This window comes from Syngnathus typhle, linkage group LG9, assembly GCF_033458585.1.
Source record: "Syngnathus typhle isolate RoL2023-S1 ecotype Sweden linkage group LG9, RoL_Styp_1.0, whole genome shotgun sequence".
NCBI lineage: Eukaryota > Metazoa > Chordata > Actinopteri > Syngnathiformes > Syngnathidae > Syngnathus > Syngnathus typhle.
The window spans coordinates 3,237,593-3,261,113 of NC_083746.1; the positions used below are offsets into that span (position 1 = coordinate 3,237,593).

Consider the following 23,521-nt stretch of genomic DNA (forward strand, 5'->3'; position numbering starts at 1 on the left):
GACATGCACCAAAAGAGGATGATCATACATTCATTTTCTACCGCTTATCTGTTTTAGGTGTCTGTCACAGGTAAACCGAAATCTAACCCAGATGACTTTGGGAATCAAGCAGGACATACTCCAAACAGGTCTACGGTTTATCATATTTAGATATGATCAGATCAGATCGGCATGTCCTACCTCTGCTCCTGCGTGGGGTTGAGGGACCAGACAAAACTATCCCAGCGATGAGGACCACCAGGAAGAGGACCAGAAAGCCCGGCGAGCGCTGCTGCACCCTCGTCATGACTGCGGCGCTTGGTGGTGGTGAATCTTAGGATGGATGGACCAGCGCTGGTGTCTCGAGGGTTAGATGAAGCTCTCAGGTCACGTGAGGTAGCAGCGACAGGTAAAGAGTTTCTTGCTTGGATGGTCTCTGGAAGAGGCTGGACAATTTCTCTGAGCTGAGCAGGATTTGTGCAGCACACTTGTGCAGGTTCAGATGCTGCTGCACCTTCTATACCTCTCTGGTGGAGGGGAGGGGTCAGAGGGAGACAGACACACTGGCTTTCTCTCCAAAAGGAGTTGTCACCAAACTTCCCGCCCTTTTCTCTCTGCTGTCCCCCACCACCACCCACCCCCTCCCTGCTTCGTCTGGTTTGTCCACACCAATTCTGCTTTCCATCTGCACCAGAGGTTCTCTGACACAAGCCATTGTTTTCGTTCTCCTTGCCTTGTGCTTCTCTCTGGAAGTGTTTTTATGCACACTAAAAGTCACATTCAGAACACCCAAATTGCAAACATCAGTGTTAATGCCCAATAAGGTTTGTCTCGTGGATGTACGCGCAAAATGGGACAGCTGAAGTTTAACCCACTATGGTAACACGTAAAGCAGTTTTTCCCAAACACAGGGGGCTTAATTGTGTTGCATTTGACTTTTGCATGCATGACAACAGAGCCTCGAAACAAAAAGAATTTTAAAAAAAGTCACACAAAAAAGGACACTTTTATCAAATTCTTCTCAATACTCTTTTGAAAACATAGTCTCTTGTTACAAGTGACTTGTTACTAACATTACAAGTGACTGTAACAAGTGACAAGGTTGTTACAAGGCCAGCTGCATTTTAAGTGCAAATCGGCATCTTGGGGATGGAGAACCACTCCGCAGTTGAACATGCAAGTCTCTGGCATCTCGGGGAATCCTCGTATCTCCAAAATCATCACTTTTCAGGGGATATTTGTTCAACCTAGCATAACATAGCATCGTCAACGAGAGCCAGACATTTTCATCAAGTTCGACTGGTCGGTAACTTGCTACCTAAACAACTGAACAAACAAACCAATAAATAAATAAATAAATGATAGAGCGATAAATAAATAGATAAATAAATAAATAAATAAATAAATAAATAAATAAATAAATAAATAAATAAATAAATAAATAAATAAATAAATAAATAAATAAATAAATAAATAAATAAATAAATAAATAAATAAATAAATAAACAAATGGCATTTGCTCCCTATGGTCAGAGAATGCATTCTTAACCAACATTCCAAACATTCAAAAAGAGTGAGGTGACAATGTTCTGGCAGTAACTCAGTCTGACTTTAAAATCACTGGGTTAAAGGTTCCGATCCTGCTTTTTGAAGAAGAAACACAGACATCTGAGAGGTTGTAGAGAAATGCTCGTCAGGTCAAGGTCACAGACCTTCACCACCGAACCCTAACTCATAATTCCCCTTTGAATACAAGATTTTACGTTTTAGCAATGCTATTCGTTTCCACAATTTGTGTTTAAACGCTTTAATGGACATGCTCCTCTACCTTTCTGCACATCAGAAGAGGCTACAGAGCTGCAGCAGATTCACCAGGGCAGCATTAAATGTGTTTTATTTTACAAAACATCACTTGAATAGACTGCTTAAACAACTGCTTCTTCTTCTGCATGCCGACTGTAGTAGTAGTAGTAGTAGTAATCTGGAAACCTTCATAAACCACAAACCCCAACCAGAGACGTCATACGGGACTGGTTAACCAAACAATCAAGATATCAACGTGCACGCGTGTGCACCGGTGCGACTGCCAAACCAATTTGGAAGCATCTTTCTGATCCCCTTAAAAAGAGTCTGATCCCTGCATCGTGCTTAGGTCTCCTGGTTTGGCTGCCCGCGGTGCCGGATAAACACACGCACCCGCACTCTTACAGAGTCAGCTTTTGAGAGTCCAAAATCGTTAAGGCCTACCATTATATTCCATGGAAACATTGTCTCTCATCATGCAGTCTATAAATATATTCTTCGGTGATGCCATGGAGACTCACGTAGGGTCAAATGTAGAACAAACGTGCCTTGTGACAGCATTACATCTTGAGCTTTCCTTCAAGTGCAAACCGCACAATACATCATTGTTTACAACCAGTCCGCTTACTTCTTTTTTTTTCCTGAAACGTGTTTCTAGGCGTTCCTTCCCCTTTTTGATGGTGGCCAGCCAAGATTTTCTGTTGGGCCTCAAGGACATCAAGTGTGTAGTAAGCGTGTGTGCATGGCGCACACATGTCGGATTGCACGTGCGTGTACGCGTAGTGCAGCGTCCCCGCCCTCCGTTCCTTGATTATCCCACATGTCATTGCACGAGACAGGAAACCGAGGGCGCGCGCCAGCGGGGGCGTGTTCCCCGAGGAAGCAGGACTTTGCAATGGAAGCACGCCTTTCATCACAACGAGAGAGCCTATTAAATGTAATAATGGCAATAATAATAACAGTCTGCTTCGATGATGGACGAGTGCGGCGAGTAATCAACCTGAGCTGGCCCGCCTCCTGACTGGATCAGGCAGTACATGAAATCACGTTACATTACATTCCTGACTTTTTTTTTTTTTTGAATGAGATCTATGACTTCTCCTGAACTACAGTAGACAAGCACAAATTTATTTTATTTGACATCATTAATGTTTAAATATGACCCTCTGCCAATTTCTTGAGAGCAATACAAAGCAAAATGTTTTTGGACAGCACCGCAAACATTAATCTTTTGTGAACGTTTTATAATGTTTAAGCAGATGTTTTTATAATGTTGGCAGGTGTCTGTTACATCCCCTCAACATTTGGAAGATTTTCAAAACAAATCAAGAGAAGGCATTTCTGACCTTCGTCGCTTAAAATCGTACATATGATAGTAGAAAAGCAATATACTTCTCTTCAACTTAAAAACTTTAGACTCCTGAAAAGCCTGCCCAGTTTTGTTGTCTTTCATGATGGTGACAAAAGAGCCAAGGTTCGAACAACTGAGTCTTCAGTCACTGGGCAACATGCTCGCTCCACCAACAGAGGTGACCTAGGTAGCCCTGATCTAACCTATCTAAAATGGTTCTTTTATACTATTTATACCTTATTTATTCTATACTAGCCTCACCCGTCTATGTGGCTGACCACATAGATGGGTGAGGAATGGGGGGGGGGGGGTGACTTTGACTAGCCCACATGACAATGTGCACAAAGACTTAATTGGATTCAACAAGTATGTGTGCCAAGGTTGTCTATAGATAGAGAAAGCCGAGTAGAATCAAAACAAGGACACAGCAATATATCGGCCTAGCTCACGTCACCACTCTAATTATATGTGCCAATGAGGCAGAGTCTAACATTCCTCGGAAAAAGTAAAGGTAAAGAATATTTGGCTTTCGGATTAAATTTCAAAATGATCCTAAAATAACGGTAATTTAATTTGACCTTCTCAAAGTTTTGAATGCACTGTTTAATTTCCCAACACTTTTTATTCAACTAGCTGTTCTGTTAACTAGTAAATGAACGGTAAAAATCGAAATGGGTGTTTGATTCATGGATATCAACAGCTTTAGAACAAAGTTCAAAATATGAACCGGAATTCCGAACAAAATAAATCTAAAAGGATACCCACGGGATACTTACCAGACCTAAATCATCCGCTCTGTTCGTTTCATTTCACAACAATGGCTAAGCCAGTAAAATGTCATGTTTCCAGTAAACTAATCCATGTCATCAAAGTATTGTGTTAACATTTCAGATGGAAATGGAAACAAATCTATATTTTCATTGCAAACCTAGCCACCAGATTTTATGATTCTGGGAAAACCCATTACAGTCAATCCACATTAGATCCGCTGTCTGAGATTGTCAGTATTTGGTTTATTTAAACAACATACGGACAATCAGTTTGCTTTGAGACTTTGCTTTACTTCAGGAAGAAAGTTATGTAGTCCAAAGTGAAAGTATGTGTTTGAAGGATAGTTTTGGCAGCCTTTGGAGATGCATGTCAAAACAGCCATATTGTTTAGCTACTCAACAGTTTGCACTCTGGTTAACAAGCAAATTTTCTGTTAAAAGCCCGAATCGTCATAAGCAAACATACTTTGAGAATCGCCACGCTAAACTTCCCTTTTGCATCTTGCCTTTACTTGTCTTGACGCCGTCTTCTCTTCTTTCCACACGGTTCTTTTTCTATCCTCTCGACTATTACCTGATTCCAGAAAGAGGCCCTCCGAGCTCGCTGTGTGGAATTCTGTCTGGTTTGTATCAACATGCAGAACAATCGACCTATACGATGCTCCCTCTCAAGCGCTGGATCCAGTCGTAAGTATGCCTCCAACTCAGATAGTTTTGATTACCGCGTGTTGCGGTTCACTCATCACTGTCTTTCGCTGTTATGTTTACGCAACTCCTTTTAATTCTCAGTTGGACGGATTGGGAATAAAAACAAATCCGGAGTTCATGTAAAAGTTTAGATGCTTCCTGATTATTTCTTGTCACGGCCTGAGTTAAAAGCCTACTTTACTGAGTCCACATACCGCACGAGGGACTGAATTTGGCGTCTGGTTCTGTGTTGTTATTGTCAGGGTTGTCATACTTGAGGAATAACATTTGCTTTGGATTCACGTGGTCATCTAATAATTTTTAAAAGTTGCAGCAATTGCTTTGACATCACCTCTGCTTGTTTTACACTCCCTCTTCTATTCCCTGTTTGTCATGGCTGTAGTCAGCGAGGTCTCAGAGGGTATTTTTTTTCCATTATGCCTCTAAACAAACATTTTTTTTCCTTTCGTCTTAAACCTATTCATGGCTTGCCACAGTGAATCATCATAATTCATCTCTCGCTGTCTTCGGCATCTTCTGCTCTAACTCCAGCTGTCCGCAAGTCTTCCCTCATCACATCTCCTTTTTGTCTCCGACCTGACGACTCAGAACATCCTACTTGAAATATATTCTCTGTGCCTCCTTTGCAAGCCCAAACGATCTCAATACGGCCTCTCTAACTTTCTCCAACCCTTCCCGCCTCTGTTGAGCTCATTCCAGATCATGTCCTTCCTCATCATTTTGCAAAAGAATCTCTGCATCTTCAACGCTGCCACTTTCTGTCTGTCCTGATCGTTTCATCTTAGTGCAATGCCGGCCCGTGTACCCACTGAAGCGTCTGGACATCTTCTGAGTGTGTTCTGCAGCCCTTGTATATGACGCAGAGAATGGAGGACAATCGGTCCTCGCTCTGCTTTTGTCATCATTCTTTTCCATCCTTTGATTACTTTTCAGCACATCATCAGTGTCATCGGCCAACACGCGCCCGCCACGCAAGCACAAATCTGTCACGGAGACACCCCGGAAAAAAAACTTGACAAGGTCTCGTAAAAGTGCGCCGTTTCACGCCAGTTTCCGTAAGATGGAACAGACACGGTGAAGAAAACCTCCAGGATTTTCATCCCCTCTCTTCCAGTCACCCAACTCCCTGAAGAAATAAAAACTCATCAGTGAATGGAAAACCAATCACCAAAGATCCCTCCCAGTATGACACTGCCATGTTCGGACATGAAGCTCGTGACTTTGGAAAGGTCTGCTTGCGGGCCAAGAGCGAGAAGGTCTTTTCGCAGCTCAGCTTTTAAGCCTGCACTTTTTCCCTAGCTTGAACCGCTTGTGATGCGGAGGACAAGAAAAAAAAAAAAGAAGATAATTGAGATTATTTTTCCACTCACGGATGCCTTGAACGTCATTACTTCTTGAGGTGCTGTGTTCCCGGTCGATCCACTGAAAGCGCCGCAGTCGTTCCAAGTCAAATTTCAATTTGATAACCTCTGCGCTGACTGTTTGATTTGATGGATTCGCTCCAATCTTTTTTCAGCATAGTTGTGGTATGTCAAATGACAAATTTCAGCATTCAGTAGCAAGTGGAAAATATGACTGCATTGATTCTTAAACCAAACAGTGGGTGGTGTGCGTGCATGTGGTGCTGAGATTCCTGCCAAATGTTCCCATCATCGTTTTAATCGTTTGCTTTCAAAGCCCTGGAGGCAAAATGATGACTTCTTTCTCACCTATTATATGGATTATAATAATCCCTCGTAGTTAGTCACAAAATCACCTACCCCAGCTATTCTCCGAAAATCAGTGAAGTGTACAAAGCGTCAATAAGTTGAGGGAACTCAATAATATCTCCACTAGTTGCAGTCAAGTTTTGCTTGTGTATTGAAAATACATTTCACCTGAGTTATTATTATGCCCATCCATATTTCAAAAGCACTTTTGGGGTTTCTGACATGAAATTTGACATGAGCAAGCTTGGTCACAGAAGAACTCAGAAGTCATGGTAGAACTCCTGCTCTGTGTATCCACAGCAGCCCTCGAGGTTCATCTGCAGTAATGATTGGGTTCCTTTATATTTGCATTACGATATGATGACATGTTTTCTGGTTGTTTCCAAGTTTTTGCTGAAGGACCTCGACACATGATGGAACATTAAGGCGGTACCTGGACTCTCTCTCCTCACCAGTGACGTCAACACTGATGACTTGAACACTTGTTGCGGTTGCTGCTCAACGACTCAAACATCAGCAAGCACAATTTAAGACTTCAGGTGAACATGTTCATGCACGGAATCCTTTTTTTTTTTATATATATATAATTCCCCCAAACCTTGATGTCAAAACCATCATTTCCTTGCAAACAAATCTAAATATTTATTACCTTGGAAAAGACATGCAGGGATTACACAGTGTGAGTCTCAATGTGGTTTTCATTTGTGTGCGCTTTTCGCTAGGGCTAGCGTGGGCTTATATATCTTCCCTGTGAAAGATGAATAGCCACATTACAAGGAGGAGGATCACAACTGACAGCAAATGGATACAAGGCAAATCCGCTGGCATGAAACTGGAGTCTGCATGGCAGTGATGTAGCTGCTCCAAAAAAAAATGACTTTTTACACGTTACTGCTATGTGGTTTACTTGTTAGGACGATGCGTGTGCATTCACAAATCTGATGCTTACACAATGTTAAGTTACCGTAATTTTCAGACTATAAGTCGCGGCTTTTTTCATAGTTTGGGTGGGGGGGGGGCGACTTATACTCAGGAGCGACTTATATACGTATATATGGTTTTTATTTTTTTGGGCATTTTATGGCTGGTGCGACTTATACTCCGGTGCGATTTATAGTCCGAAAATTACGGTACTCATTTGCAGAAAGTATGTGTATGTAGACACATAGGCAGTGTGGAATGGGAGTGTGAATGGTTGTCTTTCGCCAATAAACTCATAGAAGACAAGCTCTGTCCTCTATTAGTTGTTGAAATGTTTATCCTTAAAAATAATGCCAAAAGTAGCTAACAAGTATAATTGCAGAGGTACAATAAAATCTTGATAACGCAATTACCGCATACAGTGAGTGATATTTCTGCACTTAGTGGGGAAGTGCTGCAAAGTCTGCAATTCGGGTGCTACAATTTAGCGCACAAACATGCTAATTCCACAAAGAAAGGCAGGAACCTGGATTTGAACCTCTGAACTGTGCTAACCACTCCATCTCTGTGCTGCTGTGGTGGGAAATATTGTGAGGGGAAAAAAAATGTAAATGAATAAACTCTGCACGCTCAAGCAATCGCAGAAAGGTGTTTGTGCGAGGAAGGGAATTTATGATTTAAAAAAAGTCAAACCCAATGAGGTGTGTTATTAAAGAGTCAGCCATTCCGTGTTACAGTATCAAGTGCATTGTTCCTGGATTTTCAGGATTCCGCCACCACATTTATGTTCCAAATTCAAAATGCAGATGCACATTTTCAATATACTGCCTCAAGTCACATCGCAGATGTCGTTTTCAGCTGGCGACACCCTGAAATTGACTTCTCTTGTGTTTTCTTTCGGGTTGCAATTGCTTTTAGGTGAAGAAAAACTTCACACTCTATGCTTTCTGTTGTTAGGTCGTAGAGTGCGGATGAGAAAGGAGACAGCGTGGAGAGAAAACAGCAGCCTTTCAGCGCATAAACTGTTTACATGTGTTTGTACACAATGACCACACTGCCACACGCTCCGCATCTCACCTCGTCTTGTGTCATGCGCCAAGTTATCGTCACACGTCCGAGAGAACACATCTGCTAACATAGTTTGTCAAAGAGCCGATGCTAAGCTCATATTTGCAAACTAAAGTTGAGTATTCTGGTGAAGTTAATCGGTCTGCGATTCAATTGATGCAATCATTGTAAGTAAGCACTGCCGGAGCTAGAGGAAGACTGCAGGGGGAATGCCCCCCCCCCTGAAACATGCCTGCACCCCTCATTGATTTTTGGATAGTTTCAGATTTTTTCTTCAGGATTTTCTTCCACATTCCCCCTACTATGAATGTTTATTAGCTTTTTTTTCTGAAGAATTTTTGGAAGTTCGTCAAAATCTTTGTTGTTTTGCAGACCCAGTAAGATTTCCTCAGCCCCCCCCCCCCAACATAGCCCTCACAAGGAAAAAAAAAATCCCAGCACAACCAGTGCAAGTAAGGGTTATGCCACTAAATGTTAAATATTATCGACTTTAATTTAACCTCGCAAGGGTCATACTGCAAATGACAAATCACACTTCCATAATTAAGCACCATGTACAGACAAATGTGGTGTGGCAACTGCAAATTGGCAGCACCATTTTAACAATGCAATGTGGTGGAAATACAATCCCCTTCATTCAAATCCTTTTGAAACCGCTATTTAAAAAGATCTTTCATTCCATTCCTAAATGGTAAATGCCATATTGAAATGAAATCTGTTAAATTAAAGCTGAAAGTCCATACTTTATCCGCATCGCTGAATGTCAAATCCACTGTGGTGTTGTATGAACACTAAATCTTAAAATGCGATCAGGTCTATCCCAAAAAGGAAGTCAATAGAGACAAGATTTAAAAAAGACGTGATTGAAATGAGTTTATTTTCTTGGTTTTGTCATGTGATTGAACCAAAAAAAAAAAAGAAGCGTTTTTGGTCTGGCCGACGTCCGATTTCTCCGGTTGATTAACATAAATAAACGTGAAGACTCTGACGGAGACAGAACGTTGGAGGACAGGAGTGATGTGGACACATTTAGGACAGCCAGCTCACTAGGTGAGATGAAAAATAATCAACTGCCGCCTAATTACACACTTCCAGGATGTCAATGACACACTTTATCAAAAGTTATGCAACACATCCAAAAACAAGTAACAAAGGACAACTAATTTATGCAAATTCTAAAACTATGTTAGAATAACATCATTATATTATGTGGTCGGAAATGGAATTTTGGAAATTTTATTATTTAAAGACTTTAATGACCATGTTGGGCCTTGATTGTGTTTAATTTGATGGAAATCAGCGCACAATTCCAACAATAGGGGACAAGACTGCTGCATTACGTGAAACTTAATCCTTACTTGCTCGACGTGCAGAAATGTGGTGCAGGTGTTAGAAACCATCATTCCCTCAAAAAAAAAAAAAAAACTTCCTGACAGAGACGGGCCAGCCAGCATCTAATTAGTCCTGGAGAAGCTTTTTCTTTCTTTTTTTTCATGATTCCTCCTCACTGTGTTTTCTATTAAAATAGTTTCCAGAGAAAAAAACTCAGGTAATACCTGCCGGAGGTTCTTCCAGAAGGTCGGCCTGAACTCCAGCCACCTCTTCTGCTATTGTTCGCTCCAGCTTAATAGAGGCATTTCCTTCCTGCTTTCATCCAAAATGAAAAAAAGTTTGAACTCAGCGGTTAAAGTCCAACGAAAAAAAGGGGACAAAGGACGTTCACTCACGTGTATCTCCACACATACTGTAAGTCAAATATTGCAAGCTTTGAGTCACGAAAAAGCAGAAAACAATTCAAGCCGATTAGAAATATGTCAAAATAAAACCCGTTGCTATGTCTACAATGTATTTGGATTTGGGGTTAAAAATAATAAAAACGATCAGAAAACAAAGTGAACCTCATTATTTACAAGCTAAGTCGTTCAACCTCAAAGAAATAACTTTTATTTGGTTGCTAACCAAAGCAGCAGCTCCTACTGATCACATCAACACTTCTCTCAGATGAAATTAAGTGAGGAGTCCTTTAGTATGTGTGTGGACAAGTATGAGGTTTCGCTTCATATACAGTTGGTTTCTTTCCATTTGTATATATTTATTGTTTTATTTTTAAATAATTTTCCTTTCAGATTTGTTTCAGAGGGGTGTTGGGTTCTTGGTGTTTTTAGGCAGCAATATTTAGGGTTTCCGCAAATAGAGCAGCTCCAAATAAACAAGTTGATCAAACAGAGTGGATAGATTGGTTGATTTTCTGATCAGATCAGTTATCATTCTTGCTTTTCTTTTAATTCATTCATCAATGATCAGCTGCTGAATGCTAATCGTCTAAAGCCTTTCGACAAGTTCCATAGATGATCTTGCCTTGTGTTGCGTGTGTGTGTGTGTGCGTGCGTCTTATTAGCACAGTAATAAAGATGATCTAGTTTTAAGTGAAGAAGGCATCTTAATTGCTTTTCCAGTAGAGCCTGACGTGTGGTTGTGTTTTTATATTCCACATGTAATACGCTTGACATATAAGTGGAATTAAAAGTGATCTTAAATTCTATGCAGACAATGTTTATGTTCCGGGGATTTATGCAAATCAATAGCTATGCCCACATGAATGATGATGACTTTGTTGTTGAGACACCTTCTGTAATAAATGTTCTGGAAGACTCTGACATGTCGCTCCACAGAGTTGTGTGCATCCATGCTCATTTGTCCTGTCCAGGCTGTTTGTTTTATGTTATTTTTGGCTATCATTTTTCACATGCAACTTTTGTGGTGTTATCACAAACACATGCTGCAGAATGCTTGAACTTTATAAGGGCATCATGTTACCCCCTTTGTCAATGGAGTCAATATCAAGTGAATCTTCCCGTTCAGGGAGTTTTTTTTTTTTTTTTTTCACACTTTTGAACATTAATAAAACCCCTTTAAAACTGGAATTTGTGAGGTAGCTCTACAAACGCAAATCACTTGTGCAGCTCTGCTTTTGCTGAGTCAAAGATCAAGTTATTTGGCATTCCGAAAAGTTGTGAAGCTTGTCAGAGCAGTGTGACCATCACACTGTGCATTTTTACATTTTAGTGCGTGTGTGCGTGTGCGCTTCTGGTCCTTGACATGATTGAAAGGCGCCCGTCTGGACGTGATTAGGTGAGCCAAAGTACTGAAGACGTGCAGTTCTAATTGTAAGCAGATGACCGCCCGGCTAGCAGTGGACACACTGGAAAAAAAATGGAATGCACCTTTCAAATGCCACAAATTGGCTTTTCCCTGTCAAAGGCCTTTCTAATTTTCCACAACACAATCCACCTTCACACACACACACACACACACACACACACACACAAACCGGTACTTCTGTATGTAATTCCAGTAGATACAAATAGACAGTCTTTGCTACGTGCGAGCTCTGATGCATCATGTTCACACAAGCCTGAATTGTATGATTGGGGGAAGTGGGAGTGCCTGGATAAAACCCACGCATGCACGGAGAAAAAGTGCAAACTCCAGAGAGGCAGGACCAAAGGTGGAATCGAACACGCACCCACTGAACTGTGAGGCGGACGTGCTAACCAGTGCACCACCTTGCTGCCTAAAATAAAAGGAATTATTAACTCTCTCCACAAATGCTGGTCACCAGAACCATGGTGCACATCAGCAGAGTTTCAACCTCGGCTATTAATATACTAGCTCAATTGATTTATCAGGCCTCGGTGAGAATTGAACTCACAACCCCTGGTTTACTAGACCAGTGCTCTAACCATTGAGCTACAAGACCTACATGTGTTTTTGTGGAAAGTGGCAGTGCCTGGAGAAAACCCACGCAGGCACGGAGAAAAACACTGGCTGTACCGAAGGTAGAATCGAGCACGCACCCTCTGACCTTTGAGGCAGACGTGCTAACCAGTTCACCACCTTGCCGCTTAAAACAAAAGGGATTATAATTCTCTATACAAATGCTGGTCACCAGAATCATGGTAAACATCTACAGTTTCAAATGCCACAAATTGGCTTTTCCCTGTCAAAGGCTTTTCTAATTTTCCACAACACAATCCACCTTCACACACACACACACACACACACACACACACACACACACAAACCGGTACTTCTGTATGTAATTCCAGTAGATACAAATAGACAGTCTTTGCTACGTGCGAGCTCTGATGCATCATGTTCACACAAGCCTGAATTGTTTATTGTCATTTGACAGGTTAGTGTGTTAACCGCGGCCTCCTGATTACATCGACTTTGTTTAAGCAAAAGACCATCTGGTTCCCATATGACTGACTGTCAGGAGTAGTTTACCTAACCCTAACCCGCCAGCCAGAATATATCCCGCTCAGTAATCTATGAAATTCCCCATGCAACAATGGATGCTTCATCATACAGGTAAAAATCAGGACAGCCTGTTTTGCACCACCAAGTGCATCCAATTCTGTATGTGCCACTGGATCACTTTCCAGAAATGTATTGCTCTAACCCTAACCAAAGGTGGAATCGAACACGCACCTACTGAACTGTGAGGCGGACGTGCTAACCAGTGCACCACCTTGCTGCCTAAAATAAAAGGAATTCTTAACTCCCTCCACAAATGCTGGTCACCAGAACCATGGGATACATCAACAGAGTTTCAACCTCAGCTATTAATAATCTAGCTCACACAGCAATTTATTTATCAGGCCTCGGTGAGAATTGAATTCACGACCTCTGGTTTACTAGACCAGTGCTCTAACCATTGAGCTACAAGGCCTTCAAGTATCATTGTGGAAAGTGGCAGTGCCTGGAGAAAACCCACGCAGGCACGGAGAAAAACACTGGCTGTACCGAAGGTAGAATCGAGCACGCACCCTCTGACCTTTGAGGCAGACGTGCTAACCAGTTCACCACCTTGCCGCTTAAAACAAAAGAAATTATTAATTCTCTATACAAGTGCTGGTCACCAGAATCATGGTAAACATTTACAGTTTCAACCTCAGCTAATAATAATCCAGCTCACACAGCAAATGATGTATCAGGCCTTGGTGAGAATTGAATTTACAACCTCTAGTTTACTAGACCAGTGCTCTAACCATTGAGCTACAAGGCCTACATGTAATTTTGTGGAAAGTGGCAGTGCCTGGAGAAAACCCACGCAGGCACGGAGAAAAACTGGCTGGACGGAAGGTGGGATCGAACATGCACCCTCTGACCTTTGAGGGAGACGCGCTAACCAGTGCACCACCTTGCCGCTTAAAAAAAGGAATTATTAATTCTCTATACAAATGCTGGTCACCAGAACCATAGTGAACATCTACAGAGTTTCAACCTCAGGTATAAATAATCCAGCTCATGCAGCAAATGATTTAATAGGCCTTGGTGAGAATTGAACTCACAACCCCTGGTTTACTAGACCAGTGCTCTAACCATTGAGCTACAAGACCTACATGTATTCTTGTGGAAAGTGGCAGTGGCTGGAGAAAACCCACACAGGTATGGAGAAACACTGGCAGGACTGAAGGTGGACTCAAACACGCACCCTCTGAACTGTGAGGCGAACGTGCTAACCAGTGCACCACCTTGCTGCCTAAAATAAAAGGAATAATTAACTCTCTCCACAAATACTGGTCACCAGAACCATGGTGCATATCAGCAGAGTTTCAACCTCGGTTATTAATATACTAGCTCAATTGGTTTATCAGGCCTCGGTGAGAATTGAACTCACAACCCCTGGTTTACTAGACCAGTGCTCTAACCATTGAGCTACAAGACCTACATGTGTTTTTGTGGAAAGTGGCAGTGCCTGGACAAAACCCACCTAGGCATGGAGAAAAACACTGGCTGGACCGAAGATAGAATCGAGCACGCACCCTCTGACCTTTGAGGCAGACGTGCTAACCAGTGCACCACCTTGCCGCTTAAAACAAAAGGAATTATTAATTCTCTATACAAATGCTGGTCACCAGAACCATAGAGAACATCTACAGAGTTTCAACCTCAGCTATTAATAATCCAGCTCACGCAACAAATGATTTATTAGGCCTTGGTGAGAATTGAACTCACAACCCCTGGTTTACAAGACCAGTGCTCTAACCATTGAGCTACAAGGCCTACATGTAGATTTGTGGAAAGTGGCAGTGCCTGGAGAAAACCCACACAGGCACGGAGAAACTGGCAGGACCAAAGGTGGAATCAAACACGCATCCTCTGACCTTTGAGGCGGACGTGCTAACCAGTGCAGCACCTTGCCGGTTAAAAGAAAAGGAATTATTAATTCTCTATACAAATGCTGGTCATCAGAACCATAGTGAACATCTAAAGAGTTTCAACCTCAGCTATTAATAATCCAGCTCACACAGTAAATGGTTTATCAGGCCTCGGTGAGAATTGAACTCACAACCCCTGGTTTACTAGACCAGTGCTCTAACCATTGAGCTACAAGGCCTACAAGTATGATTGTGGAAAGTGGGAGTGCCGGGATAAAACCCACGCAGGCACGGCGAAACCACTGGCAGGACCGAAGGTGGAATCAAACACATATCCTCTGACCTTTGAGGCAGACATGCTAACCAGTGCACCACCTTGCTGCCTAAAATAAAAGCAATTATTAACTCTCCACAAATGCTGGTCACCAGAACTATGGTGAACATCTACAGAGTTTCATCCTCAGCTATTAATAATCCACCATAATCTCACACAGCAAATGATTTATCAGGCCTCGGTGAGAATTGAACTCACAACCCCTGGTTTACTAGACCAGTGCTCTAACCATTGAGCTACAAGGCCTTCCAGTATCATTGTGGAAAGTGGGAGTGCCCGGATAAACCCCACGCAGGCACGGAGAAACCACTGGCAGGACCGAAGGTGGAATCAAACACGCACCCTCTGACCTTTGAGGAGAACGTGCTAACCAGTGCATCACCTTGATGCCTAAAATAAAAGCAATTATTAACTCTCTCCACAAATGCTGGTCACCAGAACCATTGTGAACATCTACAGAGTTTCAACCTCAGCTATTAATAATCCAGCTCACACAGCAAATGATCCATCAGGCCTCGGTGAGAATTGAACTCACAACCCCTGGTTTACTAGACCAGTGCTCTAACCATTGAGCTACAAGGCCTACAAGTATAATTGTGGGAAGTGGGAGTGCCGGGATAAAACCCACGCAAGCACAGAAACGACTTGCCGGACCCAAGGTGGACTCAAACACGCACCCTCTGAACTGTGAGGCGAACGTGCTAACCAGTGCACCACCTTGCTGCCTAAACTAAAAGCAATTACTAACTCTCTCCACAAATGCTAGTCACCAGAACCATGGTGAACATCTTCAGAGTTTCAACCTCAGCAATTAATAATCCAGCTCACACAACAAATAAACTATCAGGCCTCGGTGAGAGCTACAAGGCCTACAAGTATAATTGTGGGAAGTGGGAGTGCCGGGATAAAACCCACGCAAGCACGGAGAAACGACTTGCCGGACCCAAGGTGGACTCAAACACGCACCCTCTGAACTGTGAGGCGAACGTGCTAACCAGTGCACCACCTTGCTGCCTAAACTAAAAGCAATTACTAACTCTCTCCACAAATGCTAGTCACCAGAACCATGGTGAACATCTTCAGAGTTTCAACCTCAGCAATTAATAATCCAGCTCACACAACAAATAAACTATCAGGCCTCGGTGAGAGCTACAAGGCCTACAAGTATAATTGTGGGAAGTGGGAGTGCCAGGATAAAACCCACGCAAGCACGGAGAAACGACTTGCCGGACCCAAGGTGGACTCAAACACGCACCCTCTGAACTGTGAGGCGAACGTGCTAACCAGTGCACCACCTTGCGGCCTAAACTAAAAGCAATTACTAACTCTCTCCACAAATGCTAGTCACCAGAACCATGGTGAACATCTTCAGAGTTTCAACCTCAGCTATTAATAATCCAGCTCACACAGCAAATAAAGTATAGGCCTCGGTGAGAATTGAACTCACAACCCCTGGTTTACTAGACCAGTACTCTAACCATTGAGCTACAAGGCCTACATGTATTGTGGTAGAAAGTGGCAGTGGCTGGAGAAAACCCACACAGGTACGGAGAATGGCAGGACCGAAGGTGGAATCAAACACGCACCCTCTGAACTGTGAGGCGAACGTGCTAACCAGTGCACCACCTTGCTGCCTAGAATAAAAGGAATTATTATCTCTCTACAAATGCTGGTCACCAGAACCATGGTGAACATCTTCAGTTTCAACCTCAGCTATTAATAATCCAGCTCACACAGCAAATAAAGTATCAGGCCTTGGTGAGAATTGAACTCACAACCCCTGGTTTACTAGACCAGTACTCTAACCATTGAGCTACAAGGCCTACATGTATTGTGGTAGAAAGTGGCAGTGGCTGGAGAAAACCCACACAGGTACGGAGAATGGCAGGACCGAAGGTGGAATCAAACACGCACCCTCTGAACTGTGAGGCGAACGTGCTAACCAGTGCACCACCTTGCTGCCTAAAATAAAAGGAATTATTATCTCTCTACAAATGCTGGTCACCAGAACCATGGTGAACATCAACAGAGTTTCAACCTCGGCCATTAATAATCTAGCTCCACAACAATTGATTTATCAGGCCTTGGTGAGAATTGAACTCACAACCCCTGGTTTACTAGACCAGTGCTCTAACCATTGAGCTACAAGGCCTACAAGTGTGAACATGGAAAGTGGGAGTGCCGGGATAAAACCCATGCAGGAACTGCTCCAAATGCTGGTCACCAGAACTATGGTGAACATCTAGGGAGTCTCAACCTAAAATGTTAATAATCCAGCTCACCCAGCAAATGACTTATCAGGCCTCAGTGAGAATTGAACTCACAACCCCTAGTTTACTAGACCAGTGCTCTAACCATTGAGCTACAAGGCCTACAAGTATCATTGTGGGAAGTGGGAGTGCCGGGATAAAACCCACGCAAGCACGGAGAAACGACTTGCCGGACCCAAGGTGGAATCAAACACGCACCCTCTGAACTGTGAGGCGAACGTGCTAACCAGTGCACCACCTTGCTGCCTAAAATAAAAGGAATTATTATCTCTCTCCACAAATGCTGGTCACCAGAACCATGGTGAACATCGACAGAGTTTCAACCTCGGCCATTAATAATCTAGCTCCACAACAATTGGTTTATCAGGCCTTGGTGCACAACCCCTTGTTTACTAGACCAGTACTCTAACCATTGAGCTAGAAGGCCTACTCGTATTTTAGTAGAAAGTGGCAGTGGCTGGAGAAAACTCACACAGGTACGGAGAAACTGGCAGGACCGAAGGTGGAATCAAACACACACCCTTTGACCTTTGAGGGAGACGTGCTAACCAGTGCACCACCTTGCTGCCTAAAATAAAAGGAATTATTAACTCTCTCCACAAATGCTGGTCACCAGAACCATGGTGAACATCAACAGAGTTTCAACCTCAGCTATTAATAATCCAGCTCACACAGTAAATTATTTATCAGGCCTCGGTGAGAATTGAACTCACAACCCCTGGTTTACTAGACCAGTGCTCTAACCATTGAGCTACAAGGCCTACATGTGTTCTTGTGGAAAGTGGGAGTGCCCGGATAAAACCCACGCAGGCACGGAGAAACCACTGGCAGGACCGAAGGTGGAATCAAACACGCACCCTCTGACCTTTGAGGAGAACGTGCTAACCAGTGCATCACCTTGATGCCTAAAATAAAAGCAATTATTAACTCTCTCCACAAATGCTCGTCACCAGAACCATGGTGAACATCTACAGAGTTTCAACCTCAGCTATTAATAATCCAGCTCACACAGCAAATGATTCATCAGGCCTCGGTGAGAATTGAACTCACAACACCTGGTTTACTAGACAAGTGCTCTAACCATTGAGCTACAAGGCCTACAAGTATAATTGTGGGAAGTGGGAGTGCCGGGATAAAACCCACGCAAGCACGGAGAAACGACTTGCCGGACCCAAGGTGGACTCAAACACGCACCCTCTGAACTGTGAGGCGAACGTGCTAACCAGTGCACCACCTTGCTGCCTAAACTAAAAGCAATTACTAACTCTCTCCACAAATGCTAGTCACCAGAACCATGGTGAACATCTTCAGAGTTTCAACCTCAGCTATTAATAATCCAGCTCACACAACAAATAAAGTATCAGGCCTCAGTGAGAATTGAACTCACAACCCCTGGTTTACAAGACCAGTGCTCTAACCATTGAGCTACAAGGCCTACATGTAGATTTCTGAAAAGTGGGAGTGCCTGGATAAAACCCACGCAAGCACAGAAACGACTTGCCGGACTGAAGGTGGACTCAAACACGCACCCTCTGAACTGTGAGGCGAACGTGCTAACCAGTGCACCACCTTGCTACCTAAACTAAAAGCAATTACTAACTCTCTCCACAAATGCTGGTCACCAGAACCATGGTGAACATCTTCAGAGTTTCAACCTCAGCTATTAATAATCCAGCTCACACAGCAAATAAAGTATCAGGCCTTGGTGAGAATTGAACTCACAACCCCTGGTTTACTAGACCAGTACTCTAACCATTGAGCTACAAGGCCTACATGTATTGTGGTAGAAAGTGGCAGTGGCTGGAGAAAACCCACACAGGTACGGAGAATGGCAGGACCGAAGGTGGAATCAAACACGCACCCTCTGAACTGTGAGGCGAACGTGCTAACCAGTGCACCACCTTGCTGCCTAAACTAAAAGCAATTACTAACTCTCTCCACAAATGCTAGTCACCAGAACCATGGTGAACATCTTCAGTTTCAACCTCAGCTATTAATAATCCAGCTCACACAACAAATAAAGTATCAGGCCATGGTGAGAATTGAACTCACAACCCCTGGTTTACAAGACCAGTGCTCTAACCATTGAGCTACAAGGCCTACATGTAGATTTCTGGAAAGTGGGAGTGCCTGGATAAAACCCACGCAAGCACAAGCGCCTTGCCGGACCGAAGGTGGACTCAAACACGCACCCTCTGAACTGTGAGGCGAACGTGCTAACCAGTGCACCACCTTGCTGCCTAAACTAAAAGCAATTACTAACTCTCTCCACAAATGCTAGTCACCAGAACCATGGTGAACATCTTCAGAGTTTCAACCTCAGCTATTAATAATCCAGCTCACACAGCAAATAAAGTATCAGGCCTCGGTGAGAATTGAACTCACAACCCCTGGTTTACTAGACCAGTACTCTAACCATTGAGCTACAAGGCCTATTTGTATTGTGGTAGAAAGTGGCAGTGGCTGGAGAAAACCCACACAGGTACGGAGAATGGCAGGACCGAAGGTGGAATCAAACACGCACCCTCTGAACTCACAACCCCTGGTTTACAAGACCAGTGCTCTAACCATTGAGCTATAAGGCCTACATGTAGATTTGTGGAAAGTGGGAGTGCCTGGATAAAACCCACACAGGCACGGCGAAACACTGGCAGGACCAAAGGTGGAATCAAACACACCTCTATACAAATGCTGGTCATCAGAACCGTAGTGAACATCTAAAGAGTTTCAACCTCAGCTATTAATAATCCAGCTCAGGCAGCAAATGATGTATCAGGCCTTGGTGAGAATTGAACTCACAACCCCTGGTTTACTAGACCAGTACTCTAACCATTGAGCTACAAGGCCTACATGTAGTGTGGTAGAAAGTCGCAGTGGCTGGAGAAAACCCACACAGGTACGGAGAATGGCAGGACCGAAGGTGGAATCAAACACGCACCCTCTGAACTGTGAGGCGAACGTGCTAACCAGTGCACCACCTTGCTGCCTAAAATAAAAGGAATTATTAACTCTCTCCACAAATGCTGGTCACCAGAACCATGGTGAACATCGACAGAGTTTCAACCTCGGCCATTAATAATCTAGCTCCACAACAATTGATTTATCAGGCCTTGGTGAGAATTGAACTCACAACCCGTGGTTTACAAGACCAGTACTCTAACCATTGAGCTACAAGGCCTACATGTCTTTTAGTAGAAAGTGGCAGTGGTTGGAGAAAACCCACACAGGTACGGAGAATGGCAGGACTGAAGGTGGAATCAAACACGCACCCTCTGAACTCACAATCCCTGGTTTACAAGACCAGTGCTCTAACCATTGAGCTACAAGGCCTACATGTAGATTTGTGGAAAGTGGGAGTGCCTGGATAAAACCCACACAGGCACGGAGAAACACTGGCAGGACCAAAGGTGGAATCAAACACGCATCCTCTATACAAATGCTGGTCATCAGAACCATAGTGAACATCTAAAGAGTTTCAACCTCAGCTATTAATAATCCAGCTCAGGCAGCAAATGATGTATCAGGCCTTGGTGAGAATTGAACTCACAACCCCTGGTTTACTAGACCAGTACTCTAACCATTGAGCTACAAGGCCTACATGTATTGTGGTAGAAAGTGGCAGTGGCTGGAGAAAACCCACACAGGTACGGAGAATGGCAGGACCGAAGGTGGAATCAAACACGCACCCTCTGAACTGTGAGGCGAACGTGCTAACCAGTGCACCACCTTGCTACCTAAACTGAAAGCAATTACTAACTCTCTCCACAAATGCTGGTCACCAGAACCATGGTGAACATCTTCAGAGTTTCAACCTCAGCTATTAATAATCCAGCTCACACAGCAAATAAAGTATCAGGCCTTGGTGAGAATTGAACTCACAACCCCTGGTTTACTAGACCAGTACTCTAACCATTGAGCTACAAGGCCTACATGTATTGTGGTAGAAAGTGGCAGTGGCTGGAGAAAACCCACACAGGTACGGAGAATGGCAGGACCGAAGGTGGAATCAAACACGCACCCTCTGAACTGTGAGGCGAACGTGCTAACCAGTGCACCACCTTGCTGCCTAGAATAAAAGGAATTATTATCTCTCTACAAATGCTGGTCACCAGAACCATGGTGAACATCGACAGAGTTTCAACCTCGGCCATTAATAATCTAGCTCCACATCAATTGATTTATCAGGCCATGGTGAGAATTGAACTCACAACCCCTGGTTTACTAGACCAGTGCTCTAACCATTGAGCTACAAGGCCTACAAGTGTGAACGTGGAAAGTGGGAGTGCCGGGATAAAACCCATGCAGGAACAATGCTCCAAATGCTGGTCACCAGAACTATGGTGAACATCTAGGGAGTCTCAACCTAAAATGTTAATAATCCAGCTCACCCAGCAAATGACTTATCAGGCCTCAGTGAGAATTGAACTCACAACCCCTGGTTTACTAGACCAGTGCTCTAACCATTGAGCTACAAGGCCTGGTTAGGGCAATGTTCAGTCATCTATTAGAAGAACATAACAAAAACAAAATTTACTAATTTTTAAAGTATGTTTGCTGATCACAGTGGCTTGGAGCCCATTTCACCCTAATTTGGTGTTGACACTTGGAACAATTTCAGTCTTCAATGCACTTACCATGGATGTTTTGGGAGGGAAAATGCCAAAGTGTACAAAGAAAAAAGACTCACGCAAGCACGGGCAGATCATTCAAACTCCATGCAGGTGTGATCGAGATTCAAACTCAGAACCTCTCAGTTGTGAGCCAGACCACTAACACCACAAAAAGTCTTGGCTGTACCGTTACTCTCAAACATTTATTAGTATTTTCAGTTTCATGACACTGGTCACTGAGCAGTGGAAATTGTCCAGCTTTAAAACTTTACACCTTAGCAAGCTCATTGAGTTCCCCTCAGACAGATGTCTTCCCGGATTCCCATATCGTCTACTGAAATAGTCGCCTGCCGCACGCTGCCTCCCAGTCCAGCACGTTCGGCGGATGCTTGGTGCGACTGCTGAACGTCAGCCTCTTGGCTCTGAATGAAACATCACGCAGTTTGAAATGACATCCAAACAAATGAATGAAAAATGGACTCACTCTCATTTCAGGCTCCGTGAGGCTTATGAGGTCACATCTCATCCGGCGAGCCTGTGCCACGTCCCTCCAAATCAAATATACGGCTGAAAACAATGGGAAATTTGAATTAGTACGTCTGCGTCTCAAACACGACTGCTATCCAAACCCAACCAACAAAGGCGCTCCATCCAGCAGTCAGTTTTCTTTAGAAAAGTGGTCAAATGGAATTCTTCCCATCCTTTTGGCTTTTGTAATCTTGGAAGGAATCTGCTTTATATCAAAGTGGGAAATGGAACACTTTTTTTTCATAGATGATTCACCAAGAAAATCAAAGACAGTTTATTTTTATATGTTTGTATGAGATGAATGAAGCCAGGTCTTGAGTAGAAAACTTACTTGTAACTGTAAGAGAAAACCGGACTTCCAGTCAGGTTAGTCTGAGATCCTCTGAGACCCTGACCACTGTTCTTATTACCCACCCGCCTAAGCCATGCAGACGATTATGCAACTGCTCACATTGCAGAAGAAACCATTTTGGCCATGACATCACTCCATGAGCTTCTTGAGAAGGAATGGCCCGCAGAAGGGAGTACAACAATGTTAGTTTATCAGTGTTTGTTTTCTTGACTGTTCACACTGACCCTCGCGTCGTTCCGTGCTGGGAGATTGTGGAACATGACAACAATCAGCCACGGGGCCAAAGATATTCCTGATGCTTGCTGAAAAATCACCATTTGTTCTGAGCTGCTGCCAAAGAATCTGCTCCGCATTGAACCTTGATTACCAAGAGAAGCTCTGTACTTCGATGTCAGCCTCCTTGATGAAAACCAAACCATTACGACCTCCTGGAAGGTATCACGTGTTCTGTGTCGGCACCTTGTTTCAAAAAGCACATTGCACATTTGAAGAAACCACAAATTTTGAGAGAAATAAGTTGAAGTCGCTTGAGGGAGCCAAAAAATGGCAAAGAAAGCAAATTGTGGTGACTTTCAGTCATTTATCATCAAACGTTCATTAACCTCTCAGGCAATTTTTTTAGGTACCCATATCTTTTAGTTCAAATATGTCTGTATCAAAACACGCTTCTTTTTGTGGCCCCGACTTGTTTTGGAATATCCAAAAATGAAAAAGCGCCCAAAGAAACCTCAGGGTAATGTTTTAATGCTCACTTATGTCAGCCAACCAAAAAAGAGGGGGAAAAAAGGAAAAGGAATGAAAACAACCTCCTGCAGGGCATCACGTTTGCATAGTTGTGCGTCTGCAGATGTTGATGAAGTTACGTTGTGAAATGTGGTTGTTCGCTTGATTCCTGGAAAGCACCATGCCAAGCAATCCAAAAAGGCCATGTCGCCAGCACCCGATATGATT

The 23,521-nt window shown here is 43.3% G+C and overlaps 1 protein-coding gene, 2 long non-coding RNA genes and 25 other non-coding genes across 33 annotated transcripts in view; 1 reads left to right on the forward strand and 27 right to left on the reverse strand.

The window, feature by feature from the left end:
* The window catches only part of LOC133159448 (target of Nesh-SH3), a 20,552-nt gene extending 20,229 nt beyond the window's left edge, over nucleotides 1-323 (reverse strand). For all 5 annotated transcript variants that reach the window (XM_061286451.1, XM_061286450.1, XM_061286449.1 and 2 more), the window contains exon 1: nucleotides 181-323. In XM_061286451.1, coding sequence (XP_061142435.1) covers nucleotides 181-286 — 106 coding nt within the window. In that variant the 5' untranslated portion in view covers nucleotides 287-323. The remainder of the gene's footprint in view (nucleotides 1-180) is intronic.
* The window catches only part of LOC133159451 (uncharacterized), an 8,569-nt gene extending 736 nt beyond the window's left edge, over nucleotides 1-7,833 (forward strand). For both annotated transcript variants that reach the window (XR_009715694.1, XR_009715695.1), the window contains exons 2-3: nucleotides 58-6,859; nucleotides 7,043-7,833. This is a non-coding gene — a long non-coding RNA (uncharacterized LOC133159451). The remainder of the gene's footprint in view (nucleotides 1-57; nucleotides 6,860-7,042) is intronic.
* A 4,163-nt stretch (nucleotides 7,834-11,996) lies between these two features.
* trnat-agu (transfer RNA threonine (anticodon AGU)) lies at nucleotides 11,997-12,069 on the reverse strand. Its single transcript has one exon. It is a non-coding gene; the product is annotated as a tRNA-Thr (tRNA).
* A 902-nt stretch (nucleotides 12,070-12,971) lies between these two features.
* Nucleotides 12,972-13,044, reverse strand: trnat-agu (transfer RNA threonine (anticodon AGU)). The gene has a single exon. It is a non-coding gene; the product is annotated as a tRNA-Thr (tRNA).
* Nucleotides 13,045-13,307: 263 nt separating this feature from the next.
* trnat-agu (transfer RNA threonine (anticodon AGU)) lies at nucleotides 13,308-13,380 on the reverse strand. Its single transcript has one exon. It is a non-coding gene; the product is annotated as a tRNA-Thr (tRNA).
* A 261-nt stretch (nucleotides 13,381-13,641) lies between these two features.
* trnat-agu (transfer RNA threonine (anticodon AGU)) lies at nucleotides 13,642-13,714 on the reverse strand. The gene has a single exon. It is a non-coding gene; the product is annotated as a tRNA-Thr (tRNA).
* Nucleotides 13,715-13,970: 256 nt separating this feature from the next.
* On the reverse strand, nucleotides 13,971-14,043 carry trnat-agu (transfer RNA threonine (anticodon AGU)). The gene has a single exon. It is a non-coding gene; the product is annotated as a tRNA-Thr (tRNA).
* A 265-nt stretch (nucleotides 14,044-14,308) lies between these two features.
* Nucleotides 14,309-14,381, reverse strand: trnat-ugu (transfer RNA threonine (anticodon UGU)). Its single transcript has one exon. It is a non-coding gene; the product is annotated as a tRNA-Thr (tRNA).
* A 261-nt stretch (nucleotides 14,382-14,642) lies between these two features.
* Nucleotides 14,643-14,715, reverse strand: trnat-agu (transfer RNA threonine (anticodon AGU)). Its single transcript has one exon. It is a non-coding gene; the product is annotated as a tRNA-Thr (tRNA).
* Nucleotides 14,716-14,983: 268 nt separating this feature from the next.
* Nucleotides 14,984-15,056, reverse strand: trnat-agu (transfer RNA threonine (anticodon AGU)). Its single transcript has one exon. It is a non-coding gene; the product is annotated as a tRNA-Thr (tRNA).
* A 264-nt stretch (nucleotides 15,057-15,320) lies between these two features.
* On the reverse strand, nucleotides 15,321-15,393 carry trnat-agu (transfer RNA threonine (anticodon AGU)). Its single transcript has one exon. It is a non-coding gene; the product is annotated as a tRNA-Thr (tRNA).
* An 839-nt stretch (nucleotides 15,394-16,232) lies between these two features.
* On the reverse strand, nucleotides 16,233-16,305 carry trnat-agu (transfer RNA threonine (anticodon AGU)). The gene has a single exon. It is a non-coding gene; the product is annotated as a tRNA-Thr (tRNA).
* A 255-nt stretch (nucleotides 16,306-16,560) lies between these two features.
* Nucleotides 16,561-16,633, reverse strand: trnat-agu (transfer RNA threonine (anticodon AGU)). The gene has a single exon. It is a non-coding gene; the product is annotated as a tRNA-Thr (tRNA).
* A 256-nt stretch (nucleotides 16,634-16,889) lies between these two features.
* trnat-agu (transfer RNA threonine (anticodon AGU)) lies at nucleotides 16,890-16,962 on the reverse strand. Its single transcript has one exon. It is a non-coding gene; the product is annotated as a tRNA-Thr (tRNA).
* Nucleotides 16,963-17,109: 147 nt separating this feature from the next.
* On the reverse strand, nucleotides 17,110-17,182 carry trnat-agu (transfer RNA threonine (anticodon AGU)). The gene has a single exon. It is a non-coding gene; the product is annotated as a tRNA-Thr (tRNA).
* A 586-nt stretch (nucleotides 17,183-17,768) lies between these two features.
* trnat-agu (transfer RNA threonine (anticodon AGU)) lies at nucleotides 17,769-17,841 on the reverse strand. The gene has a single exon. It is a non-coding gene; the product is annotated as a tRNA-Thr (tRNA).
* A 264-nt stretch (nucleotides 17,842-18,105) lies between these two features.
* trnat-agu (transfer RNA threonine (anticodon AGU)) lies at nucleotides 18,106-18,178 on the reverse strand. The gene has a single exon. It is a non-coding gene; the product is annotated as a tRNA-Thr (tRNA).
* Nucleotides 18,179-18,442: 264 nt separating this feature from the next.
* Nucleotides 18,443-18,515, reverse strand: trnat-ugu (transfer RNA threonine (anticodon UGU)). The gene has a single exon. It is a non-coding gene; the product is annotated as a tRNA-Thr (tRNA).
* Nucleotides 18,516-18,777: 262 nt separating this feature from the next.
* trnat-agu (transfer RNA threonine (anticodon AGU)) lies at nucleotides 18,778-18,850 on the reverse strand. The gene has a single exon. It is a non-coding gene; the product is annotated as a tRNA-Thr (tRNA).
* Nucleotides 18,851-19,107: 257 nt separating this feature from the next.
* On the reverse strand, nucleotides 19,108-19,180 carry trnat-ugu (transfer RNA threonine (anticodon UGU)). Its single transcript has one exon. It is a non-coding gene; the product is annotated as a tRNA-Thr (tRNA).
* A 260-nt stretch (nucleotides 19,181-19,440) lies between these two features.
* Nucleotides 19,441-19,513, reverse strand: trnat-agu (transfer RNA threonine (anticodon AGU)). Its single transcript has one exon. It is a non-coding gene; the product is annotated as a tRNA-Thr (tRNA).
* Nucleotides 19,514-19,854: 341 nt separating this feature from the next.
* Nucleotides 19,855-19,927, reverse strand: trnat-agu (transfer RNA threonine (anticodon AGU)). Its single transcript has one exon. It is a non-coding gene; the product is annotated as a tRNA-Thr (tRNA).
* A 258-nt stretch (nucleotides 19,928-20,185) lies between these two features.
* On the reverse strand, nucleotides 20,186-20,258 carry trnat-ugu (transfer RNA threonine (anticodon UGU)). The gene has a single exon. It is a non-coding gene; the product is annotated as a tRNA-Thr (tRNA).
* Nucleotides 20,259-20,602: 344 nt separating this feature from the next.
* Nucleotides 20,603-20,675, reverse strand: trnat-agu (transfer RNA threonine (anticodon AGU)). The gene has a single exon. It is a non-coding gene; the product is annotated as a tRNA-Thr (tRNA).
* A 259-nt stretch (nucleotides 20,676-20,934) lies between these two features.
* On the reverse strand, nucleotides 20,935-21,007 carry trnat-agu (transfer RNA threonine (anticodon AGU)). Its single transcript has one exon. It is a non-coding gene; the product is annotated as a tRNA-Thr (tRNA).
* Nucleotides 21,008-21,263: 256 nt separating this feature from the next.
* On the reverse strand, nucleotides 21,264-21,336 carry trnat-agu (transfer RNA threonine (anticodon AGU)). Its single transcript has one exon. It is a non-coding gene; the product is annotated as a tRNA-Thr (tRNA).
* A 149-nt stretch (nucleotides 21,337-21,485) lies between these two features.
* Nucleotides 21,486-21,558, reverse strand: trnat-agu (transfer RNA threonine (anticodon AGU)). The gene has a single exon. It is a non-coding gene; the product is annotated as a tRNA-Thr (tRNA).
* Nucleotides 21,559-21,950: 392 nt separating this feature from the next.
* Nucleotides 21,951-22,607, reverse strand: LOC133160256 (uncharacterized). The gene is made up of 3 exons (XR_009715848.1): nucleotides 22,550-22,607; nucleotides 22,175-22,257; nucleotides 21,951-22,112 (listed from the first exon to the last, which is right to left on the reverse strand). It is a non-coding gene; the product is annotated as an uncharacterized LOC133160256 (long non-coding RNA).
* Between the last annotated feature and the right edge of the window lie 914 nt (nucleotides 22,608-23,521).